The sequence below is a fragment of the Gobius niger genome, assembly GCF_951799975.1.
Source record: "Gobius niger genome assembly, chromosome: 9".
NCBI classification, from domain to species: domain Eukaryota; kingdom Metazoa; phylum Chordata; class Actinopteri; order Gobiiformes; family Gobiidae; genus Gobius; species Gobius niger.
In genome coordinates this window covers 208,144-230,965 of record NC_136860.1, presented here as the reverse complement: position 1 = coordinate 230,965, position 22,822 = coordinate 208,144, and the positions used below count along the sequence as shown (strand labels likewise).

General features: G+C 48.2%; 1 protein-coding gene across 1 annotated transcript; it reads left to right on the top strand.

Moving 5' to 3' along the window:
- Positions 1-1,294: 1,294 nt before the first annotated feature.
- Positions 1,295-21,188, top strand: LOC306968248 (lactase/phlorizin hydrolase-like; the record flags this gene model as incomplete). The annotated part of the gene is made up of 11 exons (XM_079563592.1): positions 1,295-1,443; positions 3,125-4,485; positions 4,597-4,865; positions 6,465-6,755; positions 10,536-10,734; positions 11,887-12,089; positions 12,688-12,794; positions 13,058-13,189; positions 19,354-19,577; positions 20,510-20,830; positions 21,006-21,188. 11 exons carry the CDS (start codon positions 1,295-1,297, stop codon positions 21,182-21,184), a joined length of 3,435 nt encoding a protein of 1,144 aa, XP_079419718.1. The 3' UTR covers positions 21,185-21,188.
- Positions 21,189-22,822: the final 1,634 nt, after the last annotated feature.

Below are 22,822 nucleotides of genomic sequence, written 5' to 3'. Positions count from 1 at the left end.
TGAATAATAAAATGATGGTCCAGAGTGCGTGGCCTTATCCACCATCAGATATTCATTTATAACTTTCATGTTTCATAAAGGTTTACACGTGACATTCACCTGGACCGAGCCGGATCAGGGCAGATGATCTTTATCACAGAAACATCTGAACCCTGAGCTCCGGCAAACCAGCACCAAACTGTCTCACAGTTTAAAAACACTGTATGAACCATTCAATAATGACTGTGGAGCTGTGACGAAAAACATCTCCCTCTGAGCAGAGACTTCCCTCTCCCCAGACACCTCCTCCAGCTGTTCAGACCGACCTGAGGCCACACAACAGAGACATGTCCCTCCAGTGTGTCCTGGGTCTCCTCCAGTGTGTCCTGGGCCTCCTCCTCCAGTGTGTCCTGGGCCTCCTCCTCCAGCGTGTCCTGGGCCTCCTCCTCCAGTGTGTCCTGGGCCTCCTCCTCCAGCGTGTCCTGGGCCTCCTCCTCCAGCGTGTCCTGGGCCTCCTCCTCCAGCGTGTCCTGGGCCTCCTCCTCCAGCGTGTCCTGGGCCTCCTCCTCCAACAACAACAACGAATGAATAAGACCGACTTGCCCATATGTAACAATAACACTGGTAGTGCCACACGTATCTCGTCCTTTGGATCATTCCCCAGATCTCATGACCGTGTGGGGGGAGGAACCAGGATGGATGATGTTTGTGGGTGGATGTGGTGTCAGAGGGACCAGTCTCCCCCAGGGGAAACTGAAGCTACAAATGTAGTTTCCACCACCGAGTGTGGAGTGAATGTACAACTGTCTAAAGCGCTTTGTGACCATGTCTGTGAAAGGCACTATGTAAATAAAGATCTTCTTCTTCTGCCCATCACTGATGCAGGAACGAGTTACTTTACTCTTAATATTACGTTACTTATTGCTGCGTCTGGTGGAGCATCACACGTTCAGCCTGAAGACGAGTCAGGACAGAAACAGAGGAGACGTTTGTTTAAATGCACGTCCAGTAACACGAGTGTTGGTAAAACTGTTGAGGCGGAGCAGCTGATGAACGTGGGAGTAATCAGGAATCTGTAATCAGATTACTCTTTCACCTGTGGCAACACTGCTGACTGAGATACTCCTCTGTCCATCGACAGAAGGGAGAGAAGGTTCCAGACCTTTCAGTGTCAGAGCTCCCCTAAGGTTCTCCTCAGGTCGAGCAGAAGGAGCAGGTTCCTCTTTATGTGTTTGAATAAAACTGATGTTCCCCTTGATCCACAATAATAACTGCTCTTTTCATGCTTCATGCTTTAAGGACATAACCTGGCCTGATGGTTGTAGTGGAGATCCTCACGAGGACAGTGGAGATCCTCACGAGGACAATGGAGATCCTCACGAGGACAATGGAGATCCTCACGAGGACAGTGGAGATCCTCACCAGGACAGTGGAGATCCTCACGAGGACACGTTTTACGACGTCGTAAACGCTGGTGAAGATGAATCACCTGTGGTTTGTTTTGGAGTTTCGTAACTTCAAGATTAAATAAGAGTTTGTGTAACACGTCCAAAGTCTGTCTTTTCATCTCTGTCTATAAAACGCTGCACCTCACGCCTCACGAGGTCCAGACTCAGCCGGAGGATCTGAGGATGAAGGGTCTGCTCTCACTGTGGGCTCTGCTGCTCTGCTGTGGCGCCCCCTGCAGGAGTCAGGAGGAGCTGCAGGAGGAGCTGAGGACGTACAGAGCAGGAGTCAGGTCAGGAACTACAACTACTATTATACTACTATTACTATAACTACAAATACTACAACAACAACTGCTCCTACTACTACATCTACATCTACATCTGCTCCATCCGCCCAGAGACGCTCTCCACAGCTCAGGAACTATTACTATTACTATTACTGCTACTACTACAAATACTACAACAACTGCTCTGGGCGGCACGGTGGCGCAGCGCTTAGTGCTCTCGCTTCACAGCTAGAAGGTCCGGGTTCGATTCCCACCTGGGACGGGGCCTTTCTGTGTGGAGTTTGCATGTCTGTGCAGGTTTCCTCCGGTTTCCCCTACCACTAAAAACATGTACAATAGGCCAGGATGAATGATGTGTGTGAGTGAATGGTGGTGTCAGAGGGTCCGTTGGCGCAGACGTGTGTAGTCGCGAAAGCGCTTCTGTCAGTCTCCCCCAGGGGGCGCTGAAGCTACAAAGGTAGTTTACACCGAGTGTGGAGTGAATGTACAACTGTCTCATGTGAAGCGCTTTGTGACCATGTCTGTGAAAGGCCCTATATAAATAAAGATCTTCTTCTTCTTCTCTTACTACCACATCCACCCTGTGCACAGCTCAGGAACGCTCTCTTTGTCAGTTCAGTGATAATGGGGATGGTTCAGGACAGACCGTTGAGTTATACAGGTTTCCGGGCAGGACTGGGCGTCGCCAAACCAAACCAGTCCGGCATCGAAAAAATATCAAACATATCAAAAGCAGAAACTGAAATGATCCAGGGACAGGATTAAAGGGACTCAAATAAATGAAACGCATTTAAAGGAAATGGTCCTTAATGGAATAAATGAACATTGTTTTATGGTTCTGTCAAATATCTCAGTAAAGGTATCGGAAAAGGATCGTTCATGGCACAGTTCATGGCGACGCCCACATGAACGTCCGGGTGAACAGGCCAGAGTAACGCCTCATTTGAAAGACCTATAAAACTCATGTAAGATTTTTCCCTACATAACCCTAACCCTTATCGTTTATTTATATATATTATTATAGCTATGATTCATACACAAGGAAACTCGGTGCTGCGCTTCATCCTCCTTTATGTCTCGTTCTTGTCGGTTTTGGATTTGGGTAAAGCCAAAGTGGAGGAAATGTGCCCGGTTCAGGCGGGGTTCAGAGTTTAAAGGAACAGTGTTTTCCATCCTGAGATCTGTTCTTACCTGAGCTTAGACGAGTTGATGCGTACCTGTCTTTGTCGTGCCCTCACTAGTACATGTAGTTTACTCCTATGGCTCCAAACGGGGTGAAGTTAGAAGCTCCTCTGGTTAGTTTGTAGTATTCAAGTGTTGGACGCGTTATCTTTCCTTGACTTCAGTCGTTGTTGCCGCTGACGCTGAAACAGATGATTAAAGCCTCTGAATCATGTCTCTCTTTGTCAGGCTGGACGACTCGCCTCTGTCTCCTGGACTGAGCTTCAGCCCCGCCCTGAAGAACCTAAACGCCTCTGAGGTTCCGTCCAAATCCAAAGTGGTTTGGGAGAAGTTTTCCCCCTGGTCTGAGTTCCAGAGCAGAATGTATCACTACGGCACTTTCCCCAAAGACTTCCTGTGGGGCGTGTCGTCTTCGGCCTATCAGATCGAAGGAGGCTGGGAGGCCGACGGGAAAGGAGCCAGCATCTGGGACACTTTCACACACCAGACACCGAGCCCCATCCCGGAAAACGCCAGCGGGGACGTGGCGTGTGCCAGCTACAGCGGCGTGCAGCAGGACCTGGATCTGATCAAGGCTCTGGGAGTCAAGTCTTATCGCTTTTCCATCTCGTGGCCGAGGCTGTTTCCGAACGGCACCACCGCAGAGCCGGTCAACCCCAAAGGCCTGGACTATTACAACGCGCTGATCGACGGACTCGTGAGTCTGGGCGTGGCTCCGGTGGTCACTTTGTACCACTGGGATTTACCGCAGGCTCTGCAGGACGAGGGCGGCTGGGAAAACCACGACATCATCCAACTCTTTAACCAATACGCAGAGTTCTGCTTCAAGACGTTCGGCGACAGAGTCAAATTCTGGATCACCTTCAACGACCCCTTTACCGTGGCGTGGAAAGGCTACGGCAGCGGAGAGATGCCGCCCAATCGAAAGGCCGACCCGGGAACGGCTCCGTACCATGTGGGACGCATTCTGCTGAAGGCGCACGCCACGGTTTACCACACGTACCAGACGTACCGGCCCACGCAGAACGGCCTGGTCAGCATCGCTCTGAACGGGGACTGGTACGAGCCGCTGGACGTCAACGTGCCGCGAGAGCTGGAGGCGGCCGATCGGGCCATGCAGTTCAGGCTGGGATGGTTCGCGCACCCCATCTTTAAAAACGGAGACTATCCCGAGGCCATGAAGTTCCAGGTGGGAGCCAAGAGCGACCTGCAGCGCCTGAAAGAGTCCAGACTGCCCGCGCTCACGGACGACGAGAAGGCCTTGATCAGAGGAACCGCCGACGTCTTCTGCCTCAACCACCACACCACCAAGACGGCCTCGTTCTCCACGCAGCAGCTCACGCCGCACTCGTACCGATACGACTGGGACGTGGCGGAGCAGGAGCTCACGCACTTCCCCCAGACCGGCCTGAAGGGTCAGAGGGCCGTGTCCTGGGGCCTGAGGCGGGCGCTGAACTGGGTAAAGCTGGAGTACGGAGACCCGGAGGTTTACGTGACCGACAACGCCGTGAGCCTCACCAGAGCGTTCAGTACGGACGACTTCGACCGCGTGTTCTTCATGAAGGGCTACATCGACGAGGCGCTCAAAGGTCAGTCACCGCGTAGCACCAGAGATAGTTACCAAAACACTTACCAAAACACTTACCATGCTTTAGGTCTTTGGTGAGTTTGTCTGAACATAGACCCTTGTTCCTCCTCAGCTCAGAGCCTGGACGGGGTGCGGCTCCGGGGGTACCTGGGGGCCCCTCTCATGGACAGCTTCGAGTGGCTCCAGGGCTACACTGTGGGCTCGGGCCTGATCCACGTGGACTTCACAAACGCAGCGCTGCCTCGGAGCCTCAGATACTCGTCCCGGCTCTACCAGGACATCGTGAAGCAGAACGGTTTCCCTGCAGGAGAAGACGAGACGCTGCTGCACGGGCACTTCAGAGACGACATGATCTGGGGGACGTCCACCGCTGCTTTCCAGGTAAAACCCACCGGCTCCGTGACTGAAAGGCTTTGTGAGTGTTTGATTAACGTGGGACTCCCATAGAACAGCCCTACTGACCTTTACAGCCTGAGTTCTGCCCTGAAGGAGTGGATTCAACCCTAGAACACCGGGTGTGTTTCACATGTCTGTCATGTTCATGATGCTGAACTGAGTGTCCTGGGTCTCGGTCTTGGACATCTCTGATGGCCTGGGTGTTTCTCCTACAGCCTCATGTTTCCATATTGATGAAGGTTGGGGAGGGTTAGTGTATTTATTGATTTCTTTTCTCCCGTGTCTCTGGCCTCACAGTAAGTGAGTAATTTATATTTAGTTTCTCTCTCCTGAAGGACACTGAGCTTCACCACAGACGTCTCACACATCCAGGAAACTACTTTACGTCTTCATTATGTTATTTTTTAGGAATATTTTTGTTCCAAAATTGACATGACACAGTTTAATATAAAAGACTCACATGTGTCATGTTGTCATGTTTTGAGAGATTTTAATGAAGTTCTTAATATGGGGTGGATTATCTCGGGTAAGAATCACCCGGCGTTAGTGACGGGGTTATGGATTTGAGCGATCGTGTTCCAGTGTGGACAGAAAAGTCCAGGGAATTGAGCTTATTTTGGAGAATGTGATCATGAACCGTGTCAAAGCTTTACAGAGAGAGGTTTGTCTGACCGGGACGATAAACCCAGTACCTCCCGTCCCCAGTGGGATCAGTGAGCAGCCCTTTGGTGGAACTGTTGAATAAAGTCATGAGGTATAAACCCAGTACCTCCTGTCCCTCAGTGGGATCAGTGAGCAGCCCTTTGGTGGAACTGTTGAATAAAGTTCTGAGGTATAAACCCAGTACCTCCTGTCCCTCAGTGGGATCAGTGAGCAGCCCTTTGGTGGAACTGTTGAATAAAGTTCTGAGGTATAAACCCAGTACCTCCTGTCCCTCAGTGAGCGGCTCTTTGGTGGAACTGTTGAATAAAGTTCTGAGGTATAAACCCAGTACCTCCTGTCCCTCAGTGAGCGGCTCTTTGGTGGAACTGTTGAATAAAGTCATGAGGTATAAACCCAGTACCTCCTGTCCCTCAGTGAGCGGCCCTTTGGTGGAACTGTTGAATAAAGTCATGAGGTATAAACCCAGTGCCTCCTGTCCCTCAGTGAGCGGCTCTTTGGTGGAACTGTTGAATAAAGTTCTGAGGTATAAACCCGTACCTCCTGTCCCCAGTGGGATCAGTGAGCGGCCCTTTGGTGGAACTGTTGAATAAAGTCATGAGGTATAAACCCAGTACCTCCTGTCCCCAGTGGGATCAGTGAGCGGCTCTTTGGTGGAACTGTTGAATAAAGTCATGAGGTATAAACCCAGTACCTCCTGTCCCCAGTGGGATCAGTGAGCAGCTCTTTGGTGGAACTGTTGAATAAAGTCATGAGGTATAAACCCAGTACCTCCTGTCCCCAGTGGGATCAGTGAGCGGCTCTTTGGTGGAACTGTTGAATAAAGTCATGAGGTATAAACCCAGTACCTCCTGTCCCCAGTGAGCAGCTCTTTGGTGGAACTGTTGAGTAAAGTCATGAGGCATTAATCCGGTGTCTCTGCAGATCGAAGGCGGCTGGCGCTCGGACGGGAAAGGCCTGAGCATCTGGGACACGTTCTCTCACACTCCGGGGAAAGTGAAGAACGGGGACAGCGGAGACGTGGCGTGTGACAGTTATAACCGGGTGGACGAGGACGTGCGGCAGCTGCTGATGATCGGGGTCAAACACTATCGTTTCTCCGTCTCCTGGCCCCGCGTCCTGCCCGACGGCACCACGGCACACGTCAACGAGGCGGGCGTGGCCTATTACCAGCGGCTGGTGGACGCGCTGCTGCGGGCCGACATTCAGCCGCTCGTGAGTACGCCCTGAAGCTGGCTCTCAGTCGTCCAGGAAGTATGAGCTGAATGAGTTCAGGACGTTTAGACGAAGCCATAGTGATAGAAGCGAAACAGCAGAGGAGTCGGTGACAGAGCAAATCTACACCAGAACTGCAGGACAAAAACTTATCTATACATACTTATATATACATCATATATACAAATAAACCTAAACCTGCTGGTCATTTATTTTTCAATCCTTTCATTTTAGCTTCAGAAAACGAGTTACAAATCCTTTGCTTGAATCTTCTCTTTCTCTCTATGAACTCCATAGTAGCGTTCTGTCATTCACAAGCTGAAAAACGCAGCTTGTTTTATGAAAACCTCATATTTACGTCCTGAAAACGGTCTGCAAAGATGTTACAGACACGGTTCAAAGGGATCGTCTGTCAGTTTGCAAAGTGAGGCGAGAGAGAGATACATTTGAAAGAAAACATTTACATTCCTTCCCTCTTGGACCAGAACGCTCCTCCCCTTCTTCCTGATTGGACCTGACAGGCAGCGTCAAGGGAAAAGCTCATCTCATTGGTCGACAGGACGATACTAGACTCTGATTCTGGACTGGCAGAAAACATCGACTTTTGGGTCAAGACTGGCCCTCTAATAAATCAGTCATGTTCAATAGTCGAGGCTATTGGCAAAACAACAAGCCCTTGATCTAAAACAGCATAAACTACAAAACCTTACAGCACTCAAGCCTTTAATCCAGCCCTTTACAACTTTTACGTTTACAACATTTGTAAAAAAAATGACACATAATCTTAAACTGGGCGTTCCGTTATGATGAGGTTCCTCTTGTGACTGTGACACAAATAAACTTCATAAAACCGGCCAATAATCCGGCTGTAGCTTTAGGTGATGACACGGTGAACTCACCAGAGTGATGAAGGTGTGGAGTCCCCACAGACAGAAACACTGTAGATCCTTTCAGTGGAAACCAGAAGCTTTTACCAAACTGCAGCACTGACGACAAGAGGCGGGACCTGACAGTTCCCATCATGCACTTCTTTGCATACATTTGTCTAAAATGTATAAAAATTAGAGCTGTCAAACAATTAATTTTTTTAATCGCGATTAATCGCAGCTTTTGTATGCGATTAATCGCGATTAATCACAGTTTTTTATTTGCATGTGTCTAAAGAAAAGAGGGGCCAGTTTTAAGAAAAAGTTCTGTTTTTATTTTATATATTCTGAAAGTGCCAGGCAGACATTTTGAACAATTCTGCAATATTGCACAAGAAAGTGCTAATATAAACATAGGATAACTGTAAACATTTCCGTTCTGTACTGCTATTTAAGTACTTGCAATCACATCACACATAATACTATCTTGCTTCAACCAGTTACTCAAGCAAACAAGCTTATTAACATTTTCAGATGACAATGCTGATCTTTTCTTTTGCACAATGTGCCCAGCCAAAGAAAAAAGTCTTTCGCAAGGTACTGTGGAAGCAGGTGCACCCAAGTACTTCTGTGCAACTTGGGCCAGCTTACTGTAGGCACCACTATGTGCTGACCACCACTCCAAAGGACATGCATCCATGCTCACACAGGGCTCTGCTTTGCACCTCTCTAGTGTGTTGTCTGTGGCTGATCCCTCATCCTCACATTCTGACTCTGACCCCATGAGTAGAAGAGACATCTTTTTCTGTGGAGGTTCTTGCACAAAGTCATCTCTGGACCTTTGGGCAGCAGGTTCTCCTTCTTTCAGCATTTCACTCAGATTTTGCCAAACCTCTCCCCTGAGGTTCTTGAACCTGGGATCTAAAGCTGTTGCTAACTTTAACCAGGCCAGGTTCATGTTGTCTTTTCTTTTGTTGAGATCCTTTGTGAAAGCATTTTTGAAGCGGACTATGTAGGCTGGATCAACATCTGACACTTCCATGGTGCGCAGAAGATGGCAGAGCGCAGGCAGATGTGATGTACCTGTGGAGTAAAGCACAAGAACACACCATTAATTCAATTAGTGAATACCAGAAGAGGGAGAGAGAAAAAAAGGGGGAAAAAAACACCTCACCTGCATGGCTCAAGTAGTGTCTCCAGTTTGGCCAACTTGTCATATTCTGCGCTTGTTAACAGGGCCGAGCTGTGCTTCTGCTGTGCCAGGGTCGTTGTTAGTGGCTCTTTGTTGCGTTGGATTCGTTTGATCATTTCCAGAGCTGAATTCCACCGTGTCGGTACATCCTGGACAAGTGACTCTACGTTAAGCTCTTGGGCAGCTTGTTGTGCTCTCAGCTCTGATGTATTTGCAGGGCTGTGCTTAAAGTGTCCCACAATTTTGCGACACTTGGCTAAGGGCACGTCAAAGCCACCCTCTCGAAAAGCTACGGTGATCACTCGTTGTATAGCATGGGCTACGCAGGGGAGATGTTGATAAGGTAAAACTCTAGCAGCAGCTACCATGTTGGGAGCGCTGTCTGTGCCTAATGTGCAGACTTTGTCAGCAATATTCCAATCATTTGCAACTTGAAGGAATTGATCAGCGCAAGCAGTGGCAAAATGTCTTTCTTCTGTTTTTAACACGCCCAAAGCAAAGGACTGTAGCTTCCAATGTTCATCTATTAGATGAACAGTAACCCCAAGGTAATTGTGATTACTCACTGAGGTCCAGTGGTCTCCGGTAAGCGAAAGACAAGTGCTATCAGCCAGCAGTTGAACTTTAGCAGCTTTATTGACGTCGTACAGTTCGTGTATTCTCGTAGTAATAGTTGCCCTTGAAGGCAGTTTGTACGACGGGTCACCTGTTGCGATGTGCAAGACGCTTCGGAGCCCCTGGTCTTCAACAATACTTATTGGTCTACATTCTGTCGCGATCCATTTTGCAATTGATTTGGTTAACCTCTCTGCTGTAGATTTGTTGATATTGCCGCGGGTGCACTCCTCCAGCGTTGCTTGGCGAGCGCGGCTTGTTGTTGTTGTCGTCGTAGCATCTTTTCTTCTTTCCTTGCTAGCCTCAGCCTCATCAAACACATGTTTGGCTCGAAGGTGGTATCTCAAACGGTGATAAGAGAACTCATCTTTGCAATATGTACCCTGTTCTTGTCGAGAGTCCCATCAGGGCGTTTTTTGAAGCGAAATTTGCCATCGTCCATGCTTGTTGTACTCACTCACGTAGTGATTGACCTGATCACAGTCACAGTGACCTTATCACAACCTGCTCCGCCTTTCAGGTACACCTCCGCGCTAAATATACGGGATGGCATTAGACCGTCATACTTGGCAATGCGATTAATCCGCGTTAAAAAATAGCGAATTCGTCAATTAGAACGATTAATCGCATGCGTTAACGCGTTAAATTTGACAGCCCTAATAAAAATAGAGGCCTGAGGTTCTGTTGGTCCTGGAGCGAGTTACAATAAACTCTTTTCACTTAAATTGGGAAACATGATGGGCCCAGAGACTCATTGCTTGTCATTTTGCAAAATTATCTGGAACCATAACTCAAGAAAGTGCCCACGGAAAAAAAGTGTCAGATAAATGTAATTCATCCGAACAATGATCTGAGTCAGTAGAACTTGCAGTTCCTTTGTGGGCCGACGGGGCGCAGTACAGGACTGTTTACTCATCTGCTCCGACCGGCCCAAAAGTATGTCAGGAAAACTCCCGGTGCTCCCGATGGCCCGTCCAGCCTGATCTCAATACTGTGAGCAGATAAAGCAGGTGCTCAGAACGCAGCCCTGTGGGACGCCATGATGCTGAGCAGGTCATATTCTCAGATGTAGTATAGGTACTTGTAGTAAAAGTACCTGTGTCCTAGGTGACCCTGTACCACTGGGACCTGCCCCAGGCCCTGCAGGACGTCGGGGGCTGGGAGAACGTCACCATCGTGGACAGGTTTAAGGATTACTCCGACCTGATGTTCCGCCGCCTCGGGCCCAAAGTCAAGCGCTGGATCACCTTCAACGAGCCCTGGATCGTGGCCGTCCTGGGACACGGCTACGGGAACTTCGCCCCCGGTAAGATCCACCGGCAGGACGGGCTCAGCCTTCTGAGAAAGATCCTAAACAAAGACAGATCAGGAGAGGAGCAAAGTGTTAAACAGCCCTCATACAGAGATGCTAATCATAATGCTAACGGTAGCTTCATGTTACATGCTAACGACTTTATGTGAGTGAGTTCATATGTTTAGAGTTTGACAGAAACATTAATAAAAGTGTCGTCTGACCCGGGGACTAAGCCGTTCTGAATCTTCTGTCTGTGTGAACCCTTTTCACAGGAGTGTCGTCTGACCCGGGGACTAAGCCGTTCTGAATCTTCTGTCTGTGTGAACCCTTTTCACAGGAGTGTCGTCTGACCCGGGGACTAAGCCGTTCTGAATCTTCTGTCTGTGTGAACCCTTTTCACAGGAGTGTCGTCTGACCCGGGGACTAAGCCGTTCTGAATCTTCTGTCTGTGTGAACCCTTTTCACAGGAGTGTCGTCTGACCCGGGGACTAAGCCGTTCTGAATCTTCTGTCTGTGTGAACCCTTTTCACAGGAGTGTCGTCTGACCCGGGGACTAAGCCGTTCTGAATCTTCTGTCTGTGTGAACCCTTTTCACAGGAGTGTCGTCTGACCCGGGGACTAAGCCGTTCTGAATCTTCTCTGTGTGAACCCTTTTCACAGGAGTGTCGTCTGACCCGGGGACTAAGCCGTTCTGAATCTTCTCTGTGTGAACCCTTTTCACAGGAGTGTCGTCTAACCCGGGGACTAAGCCGTTCTGAATCTTCTCTGTGTGAACCCTTTTCACAGGAGTGTCGTCTGACCCGGGGACTAAGCCGTTCTGAATCTTCTCTGTGTGAACCCTTTTCACAGGAGTGTCGTCTGACCCGGGGACTAAGCCGTTCTGAATCTTCTCTGTGTGAACCCTTTTCACAGGAGTGTCGTCTGACCCGGGGACTAAGCCGTTCTGAATCTTCTCTGTGTGAACCCTTTTCACAGGAGTGTCGTCTGACCCGGGGACTAAGCCGTTCTGAATCTTCTCTGTGTGAACCCTTTTCACAGGAGTGTCGTCTGACCCGGGGACTAAGCCGTTCTGAATCTTCTCTGTGTGAACCCTTTTCACAGGAGTGTCGTCTGACCCGGGGACTAAGCCGTTCTGAATCTTCTCTGTGTGAACCCTTTTCACAGGAGTGTCGTCTGACCCGGGGACTAAGCCGTACATGGTGACTCATCACATCCTGAAGTCTCACGCTGAGGCCTGGCACCTTTACAATGACACGTACCGCCACGCTCAGCAAGGAGTCATCTCCATCACCATCAACTACGACTGGGCGGAGCCACGCAACCCCCACAAGGAGGAGGACGTGGAGGCCGCCAACCAGCACCGTCAGGTAACTCCTAACCCTCCTTACCTCTGAGGGAGTAACCAGCACCGTCAGGTGAGTCCTCCCCCTCCTTACCTCTGAGGGAGTAACCAGCACCGACAGGTCAGTGAGGGAGTAACCAGCACCGTCAGGTCAGTGAGGGAGTAACCAGCACCGACAGGTCAGTCTGAGGGAGTAACCAGCACCGACAGGTCAGTGAGGGAGTGACCAGCACCGACAGGTGAGTCTGAGTGAGGGAGTAACCAGCACCGACAGGTGAGTCTGAGTGAGGGAGTAACCAGCACCGACAGGTGAGTCTGAGTGAGGGAGTAACCGGCACCGACAGGTCAGTCTGAGGGAGTAACCGGCACCGACAGGTGAGTGAGGGAGTAACCAGCACCGACAGGTGAGTGAGGGAGTAACCAGCACCGACAGGTGAGTGAGGGAGTAACCAGCACCGACAGGTCAGTCTGAGGGAGTAACCGGCACCGACAGATCAGTGAGGGAGTAACCGGCACCGACAGGTGAGTGAGGGAGTAACCAGCACCGACAGGTCAGTCTGAGGGAGTAACCAGCACCGACAGGTGAGTCTGAGGGAGTAACCCTGTCTGTCCTCCACCTGCAGTTCTTCCTGGGCTGGTACGCTCACCCCATCTTCGTGGGAGATTACCCTGAGCTCATGAAGACCGTGGTGAGGGAGAGGAGTCTGGCTGCGGGACTGGAGACGTCCAGGTGAGAGTTGTTCTTCCTGTAGGGGGCGCTCTCTGTCTCAGTACCTGACAGAGCAACAGTGCTTTGTGCTCAGATATTAATGAAAAAATAAGTTTGTATGAAGTTGTAAAACTCAAGAGCAAACTGGAGAGTATTTCAGTAAAATGTGTACATTTATTTATTTACTATAAATGTTGCAATAACAAGTCTTACTGAGCTTCATATTGTATATATTGTATATATTGTATACATTGTATATATTGTATTTGTGGTCATATTGACAGGTTACCAGAGTTCACGGAGGCTGAAGTGCAGAGGATCAAAGGGACTCACGATTACTTTGGTCTGAACCACTACATGACGGTGCTGACCTTCCCCATCGACTACGGAGACGAGCAGAGCTACGACGCTGACAGGTACCACACAGAACTACTAACTACTACTAACTACTACTAACTACTACTAACTACTACTAACTACTACTAACTACTACTAACTACTACTAACTACTACTAACTACTAATAACTACTACTAACTACTACTACTACTACTCCTACAGGTGAGAGGGGGCGGGGTCAGAGAGGGGCGGTGCCAGTCCTTGATCTCTCGTGTTTTAGGGCTCGGTCAGAGGTGTAGCCTGCCATTAGGCAAGGCAGGCGGCTCTCTGGGGCCCCCAAGCCAGCAGGGGCCCCCAGAGAGCCGACAGATTTGACAGAAACGACCAAGAGAATACAGTCACGGCAGCAGCAGTGACAAGGTGCAACGACAATAGGCCGTCACATACCCCCTTAGAGGACCCCATGAGCGCAGCCCCTCCTTTACCTGCTTCTCAGGAGAAGGGGGAGGGAGGGAGAGGGAGGGCAGCGAGTTCAATAAGTTCCTGTAGTTGCATGCCCGACGAAGACCCGACGAAGACCCGACGAAGACCCGACGAAGAACTGACGAAGACCCGACGAAGACCCGACGAAGAACTGACGAAGACCCAACCAAGACCCGACGAAGACCCGACGAAGAACTGACGAAGACCCGATGAAGAACTGACGAAGACCCGACGAAAACCCGACGAAGACCCAACTAAGACCCGACGAAGAACTGACGAAGACCCGACGAAGAACTGACGAAGACCCAACCAAGACCCGACGAAGAACTGACGAAGACCCAACCAAGACCCGACGAAGACCCGACGAAGAACTGACGAAGACCCGACGAAGACCCAACTAAGACCCGACGAAGACCCGACGAAGACCCAACTAAGACCCGACGAAGACCCGACGAAGACCCGACGAAGACCCGACGAAGACCCAACTAAGACCCGACGAAGAACTGACGAAGACCCGACGAAGACCCGACGAAGACCCAACTAAGACCCGACGAAGACCCGACGAAGACCCAACTAAGACCCGACGAAGACCCGACGAAGACCCGACGAAGACCCAACTAAGACCCGACGAAGACCCGACGAAGACCCGACGAAGACCCAACTAAGACCCGACGAAGAACTGACGAAGACCCGACGAAGACCCGACGAAGACCCGACGAAGACCCGACGAAGAACTGAAGAAAACCTGACGAAGACCCGACGAAGACCCGACGAAGACCCGACGAAGACCCGACGAAGAACTGAAGAAAACCTGACGAAGACCCGACGAAGAACTGAAGAAAACCTGACGAAGACCCGACGAAGACCCGACGAAGAACTGACGAAGACCCAACGAAGACCCAACCAAGACCCGACGAAGAACTGACGAAGACCCAACGAAGACCCAACGAAGACCCGATGAAGACCCGACGAAGACCCGACGAAGAACTGAAGAAAACCTGACGAAGACCCAACGAAGACCCAACGAAAACCCGACGAAGAACTGACGAAGACCCAACGAAGACCCAACCAAGACCCGACGAAGAACTGACGAAGACCCAACGAAGACCCAACGAAGACCCGATGAAGACCCGACGAAGACCCGACGAAGAACTAAAGAAAACCTGACGAAGACCCAACGAAGACCCAACGAAAACCCGACGAAGAACTGACGAAGACCCGATGAAGAACTGACGAAGACCTGACGAAGACCCAACGAAGACCCGACAAAGACCCGACAAAGACCCGACAAAGACCCGACAAAGACCCGACAAAGACCCGACAAAGACCCGACGAAGAACTGACAAAGACCTGACTAAGAACTGACATAAACCTGATGAAGACCTGACGAAGACCACACTGGTCCAAATGTGTGGCATTAAAGAATGAAGGACTTTTATTCATACTATATACTGATGGTACACTGATGGTACACTGATGGTATACTGATGGTATACTGATGGTACACTGATGGTACACTGATGGTACACTGATGGTATACTGATGGTATACTGATGGTACACTGATGGTACACTGATGGTACACTGATGGTACACTGATGGTACACTGATGGTACACTGATGGTATACTGATGGTACACCGATGGTACACCGATGGTACACCGATGGTACACCGATGGTATACTGATGGTATACCGATGGTATACCGATGGTACACCGATGGTATACTGATGGTACACTGATGGTACACTGATGGTATACTGATGGTATACTGATGGTATACTGATGGTACACTGATGGTACACTGATGGTATACTGATGGTACACTGATGGTATACTGATGGTACACTGATGGTATACTGATGGTACACTGATGGTACACTGATGGTACACTGATGGTACACTGATGGTACACTGATGGTATACTGATGGTACACTGATGGTACACTGATGGTATACTGATGGTATACTGATGGTATACTGATGGTACACTGATGGTACACTGATGGTATACTGATGGTACACTGATGGTACACTGATGGTACACTGATGGTACACCGATGGTATACCGATGGTATACCGATGGTACACCGATGGTATACTGATGGTATACTGATGGTACACTGATGGTACACTGATGGTATGGTGATGGTACACTGATGGTATACCGATGGTATACCGATGGTACACCGATGGTATACTGATGGTATACTGATGGTACACTGATGGTACACTGATGGTATACTGATGGTATACTGATGGTACACTGATGGTATACTGATGGTATGGTGATGGTACACTGATGGTATACTGATGGTATACTGATGGTATACTGATGGTACACTGATGGTACACTGATGGTATGGTGATGGTACACTGATGGTATACTGATGGTATACTGATGGTATACTGATGGTACACTGATGGTACACTGATGGTATACTGATGGTATGGTGATGGTACACTGATGGTATACTGATGGTATACTGATGGTATACTGATGGTACACTGATGGTACACTGATGGTATGGTGATGGTACACTGATGGTATACTGATGGTATACTGATGGTATACTGATGGTACACTGATGGTACACTGATGGTATACTGATGGTATGGTGATGGTACACTGATGGTATACTGATGGTATACTGATGGTATACTGATGGTACACTGATGGTACACTGATGGTATGGTGATGGTACACTGATGGTATACTGATGGTATACTGATGGTACACTGATGGTACACTGATGGTATACTGATGGTACACTGATGGTACACTGATGGTACAGTGATGGTACACTGATGGTATACTGATGGTACACTGATGGTATACTGATGGTATACTGATGGTACACTGATGGTATACTGATGGTACACTGATGGTACACTGATGGTACACTGATGGTACACTGATGGTTTACTGATGGTACACTGATGGTACACTGATGGTACACTGATGGTACACTGATGGTACACTGATGGTATACTGATGGTACACTGATGGTATACTGATGGTATACTGATGGTATGGTGATGGTACACTGATGGTATACTGATGGTATACTGATGGTATGGTGATGGTATACTGATGGTATACTGATGGTATACTGATGGTATACTGATGGTACACTGATGGTACACTGATGGTATACTGATGGTATACTGATGGTACACTGATGGTACACTGATGGTACACTGATGGTATACTGATGGTATACTGATGGTACACTGATGGTACACTGATGGTTTACTGATGGTACACTGATGGTACACTGATGGTACACTGATGGTACACTGATGGTATACTGATGGTATACTGATGGTATGGTGATGGTACACTGATGGTACACTGATGGTATACTGATGGTACACTGATGGTACACTAATGGTATACTGATGGTATACTGATGGTACACTGATGGTATACTGATGGTATACTGATGGTATACTGATGGTACACTGATGGTACACTGATGGTATACTGATGGTACACTGATGGTATACTGATGGTACACTGATGGTACACTGATGGTACACTGATGGTACACTGATGGTACACTGATGGTATACTGATGGTACACTGATGGTATACTGATGGTATACTGATGGTATACTGATGGTATACTGATGGTACACTGATGGTATACTGATGGTATACTGATGGTATACTGATGGTACACTGATGGTATACTGATGGTATACTGATGGTATACTGATGGTACACTGATGGTGTACTGATGGTATACTGATGGTATACTGATGGTACACTGATGGTATACTGATGGTATACTGATGATATGGTGATGGTATACTGATGGTATGGTGATGGTACACTGATGGTACACTGATGGTATACTGATGGTATGGTGATGGTACACTGATGGTACACTGATGGTATACTGATGGTATGGTGATGGTACACTGATGGTATACTGATGGTACACTGATGGTACACTAATGGTATACTGATGGTATACTGATGGTATACTGATGGTACACTGATGGTATACTGATGGTACACTGATGGTACACTAATGGTATACTGATGGTATACTGATGGTATACTGATGGTATACTGATGGTACACTGATGGTACACTAATGGTATACTGTTGGTACACTAATGGTATACTGATGGTATACTGATGGTATACTGATGGTACACTGATGGTACACTGATGGTATACTGATGGTACACTGATGGTACACTGATGGTATACTGATGGTACACTAATGGTACACTGATGGTATACTGATGGTATACTGATGGTATACTGATGGTACACTGATGGTACACTGATGGTACACTGATGGTACACTGATGGTATACTGATGGTATACTGATGGTATACTGATGGTATACTGATGGTACACTGATGGTACACTAATGGTATACTGATGGTACACTAATGGTATACTGATGGTATACTGATGGTATACTGATGGTATACTGATGGTACACTGATGGTACACTGATGGTATACTGATGGTATACTGATGGTATACTGATGGTACACTGATGGTATACTGATGGTACACTGATGGTACACTGATGGTAAACTAATGGTATACTGATGGTATACTGATGGTACACTGATGGTATACTGATGGTATACTGATGGTATACTGATGGTACACTGATGGTATACTGATGGTATACTGATGGTATACTGATGGTATGGTGATGGTACACTGATGGTACACTGATGGTATACTGATGGTATGGTGATGGTACACTGATGGTACACTGATGGTATACTGATGGTACACTGATGGTATACTGATGGTATACTGATGGTATACTGATGGTACACTGATGGTACACTAATGGTATACTGATGGTATACTGATGGTACACTGATGGTATACTGATGGTACACTGATGGTATACTGATGGTACACTGATGGTATACTGATGGTACACTGATGGTACACTGATGGTATACTGATGGTATACTGATGGTACACTGATGGTATACTGATGGTATACTGATGGTACACTGATGGTATACTGATGGTACACTGATGGTACACTGATGGTATACTGATGGTACACTGATGGTACACTGATGATATGGTGATGGTACACTGATGGTACACTGATGGTATACTGATGGTACACTGATGGTATACTGATGGTATGGTGATGGTACACTGATGGTACACTGATGGTACACTGATGGTACACTAATGGTACACTGATGGTACACTGATGGTACACTAATGGTATACTGATGGTACACTGATGGTACACTGATGGTATACTGATGGTACACTGATGGTACACTGATGGTATACTGATGGTACACTGATGGTATACTGATGGTACACTGATGGTACACTAATGGTATACTGATGGTATACTGATGGTACACTAATGGTATACTGATGGTATACTGATGGTACACTGATGGTATACTGATGGTACACTGATGGTACACTGATGGTACACTGATGGTACACTAATGGTATACTGATGGTATACTGATGGTACACTAATGGTATACTGATGGTATACTGATGGTACACTGATGGTATACTGATGGTATACTGATGGTACACTGATGGTATACTGATGGTACACTGATGGTACACTGATGGTACACTGATGGTATACTGATGGTACACTGATGGTATACTGATGGTACACTGATGGTATACTGATGGTACACTGATGGTACACTGATGGTACACTGATGGTACACTGATGGTACACTGATGGTACACTGATGGTATGGTGACCTGTGTGTCGTAGGGGCACTGGGACACTGTACGACTGGACGTGGCTGGAGACGGGCTCTGATTGGCTCCGCATCACTCCAGTCGGGATGAGGAAACTCCTGAAGTTCATCAAAGACAATTATGGAAATCCTCCGATCATCATCACGGAGAACGGAGTCAGCGAGAGCGGCCCCGTGGACCTCAACGACACCGTCAGGCAGTACTACTACACCCAGTACATCAACCAAGTACTCAAAGGTACTACTACACCCAGTACATCAACCAAGTACTCAAAGGTACTACTTCTACACCCAGTTCATCAACCAAGTACTCAAAGGTAATACTTCTACACCCAGTTCATCAACCAAGTACTCAAAGGTACTACATCCACACCCAGTACATCAACCAAGTACTCAAAGGTACTACATCCACACCCAGTACATCAACCAAGTACTCAAAGTTACTACATCCACACCCAGTACATCAACCAAGTACTCAAAGGTACTACATCCACACCCAGTACATCAACCAAGTACTCAAAGGTACTACATCCACACCCAGTACATCAACTAAGTACTCAAAGGTAATACTTCTACACCCAGTTCATCAACCAAGTACTCAAAGGTACTACTACTACACCCAGTTCATCAACCAAGTACTCAAAGGTACTACTACTACACCCAGTTCATCAACCAAGTACTCAAAGGTAATACTACTACACCCAGTTCATCAACCAAGTACTCAAAGGTAATACTTCTACACCCAGTTCATCAGGTAATCCTCCCCCCCTCGGCCGGTGTTGTGCCTCACGATGGCGCCTCTATCCTCACGATGGCGCCTCTGTCCTCACGATGGCGCCTCTGTCCTCACGATGGAGCCTCTGTCCTCACGATGGCGCCTCTGTCCTCACGATGGAGCCTCTGTCCTCACGATGGCGCCTCTGTCCTCACGATGGCGCCTCTGTCCTCACGATGGAGCCTCTGTCCTCACGATGGAGCCTCTGTCCTCACGATGGCGCCTCTGTCCTCACGATGGAGCCTCTGTCCTCACGATGGCGCCTCTGTCCTCACGATGGCGCCTCTGTCCTCACGATGGAGCCTCTGTCCTCACGATGGAGCCTCTGTCCTCACGATGGAGCCTCTGTCCTCACGATGGCGCCTCTGTCCTCACGATGGAGCCTCTGTCCTCAGCTCGCCTCCTGGACGGCGTGGACGTGCGCGGCTACACCGCCTGGTCCGTCATGGATAACTTCGAGTGGGCGAACGGCTTCACCGAGCGCTTCGGTTTGTTCTACGTGAACCGCTCCGACCCGACCCTGCCCCGGACGCCCAAGGCCTCGGTCCAGACGTACAACAGGATCATCCGGTGCAACGGCTTCCCTGACCCTGCCTCCGGACACGAGTGTCTGACTCCGCCCCCGACCACCACGAAGCCTCCGCCCCCGACCACCACGAAGCCTCCGTCCTCGACCACCACGACGCCTCCGCCCCCGACCACCACGAAGCCTCCAGGTACCACTGCCTTTGAGTGAACTTTATAAAGTGGTTTAAAGCTGTAGTAGGGGGTTATGAATGTGATGTCCCTCCTCTCTGTGCAGTGACGGTGGCGCCCCCTCCTGGCCTTTGAGTGAACTTTATAAAGCTGTAGTAGTGGGTTATGAATGTGATGTTCCTCCTCTCTGTGCAGTGACGGTGGCGCCCCCTCCTGGCCTGCGTTTCCTGGGGATGCAGCTCAGCGCGGAGGAGGCGGAGGTGGGTCTCAACACGACCTTTGCCCTCCTGGTGGTCACGTGTGGCGCCGCCCTGCTGGCCGGAGTGGGATTCTACGTGTTCAGACGGAGACGGAACAAAAACACAGCCTTTTGAGCTCATGGAGAGAAACCAAAGCTGTGACAGGAGTTTGAGATGTTCCTCAGGTCTGCGTCAGGACCTGCAGATCCTCCTCTCTGAAGACACGGAGCCTTTTTGCAAAGGCAATGTTTAGATCGTTCTGATCCAAAGTTGTTCAGATCAGAAACATCCCTGGAGCTGTTCTTTGCCGTCATTTATTTCAGGGTTGTATTTATTTCTAAGGGTTTATATTTTTGCATTTTCCTCCATTTGAGCTGATGTTGGTGCAGATGTGAGGCCTCTGATCTTTTTTAACTCAAGACTAAATGAATCAGTTTTATATGTATTAATGTGTGTTTTCTGCCTCTTCCTGCACTTTTATGATTATCTTAATGTTATAATGGATTGTTTGCTATAATGTGCAAAACTAATAAATAAATGAATAAAGTTCATGTTTTGGCTGAACTGTGTAAATAATCCAGCTTGAATAAAATAGTTTTGTTTGTCCCGGTTGAAGAAGCCGAGCCCTGAGTGGGGCGTCCCATGAATCAGAATTAATCTAAATGCAGGTGCTCGTCATATAATTAGAACATCATGAAAAAGAGCTTTTACTTCTGTTATTCAACTTAAACTGTGGAACTAATATATGATATAGACTCATTACATACAAAGTGACATTTCTCTGACACTCGAGGCAAATCTGGCATCTTTCCTCCCTCTGATATTATTTCAATACGTGTGTGTTTGAGTGTGTAGTACCTTCTGTCCAGCCTCATGTCACGATAAAATCCCCTTTGAAACATGTTTGTAATCCAGCGCCTTGTTAAAAGCATTTGTGTTTTCATAAGTTTATTGAAGCGTGTGATTCCTCTGATCCGAATGCCTGGACTGGGAAAAGGCATTTCAAACCACAGCTGGCTTTTCCTCCTGTCAGACGTGTTTTCATTTCACTGGTGTCTTTATCATATAGAAGATGCTGCTTCAAATGAAGATTATTCCTGAATGTGTGTTTTTACTCCTCCTGCCTGGCGGTGCAGTGGCTTATGGGACGGCACATAGCTCCTTATCACTGGTTAGTTCGCATCAGAGGTCCATATGCTAAAGTGGCTATGATAGTTAGCATCAGAGGTCCCTATGCTAAAGTGGCTATGATAGTTAGCATCAGAGGTCCATATGCTAAAGTGGCTATGATAGTTAGCATCAGAGGTCCCTATGCTAAAGTGGCTATGATAGTTAGCATCAGAGGTCCCTATGCTAAAGTGGCTATGATAGTTAGCATCAGAGGTCCCTTTGCTAAAGTGGCTATGATAGTTAGCATCAGAGGTCCCTATGCTAAAGTGGCTATGATAGTTAGCATCAGAGGTCCCTATGCTAAAGTGGCTATGATAGTTAGCATCAGAGGTCACTATGCTAAAGTGGCTATGATAGTTAGCATCAGAGGTCCCTTTGCTAAAGTGGCTATGATAGTTAGCATCAGAGGTCCCTATGCTAAAGTGGCTATGATAGTTAGCATCAGAGGTCCCTATGCTAAAGTGGCTATGATAGTTAGCATCAGAGGTCCCTATGCTAAAGTGGCTATGATAGTTAGCATCAGAGGTCCCTATGCTAAAGTGGCTATGATAGTTAGCATCAGAGGTCCCTATGCTAAAGTGGCTATGATAGTTAGCATCAGAG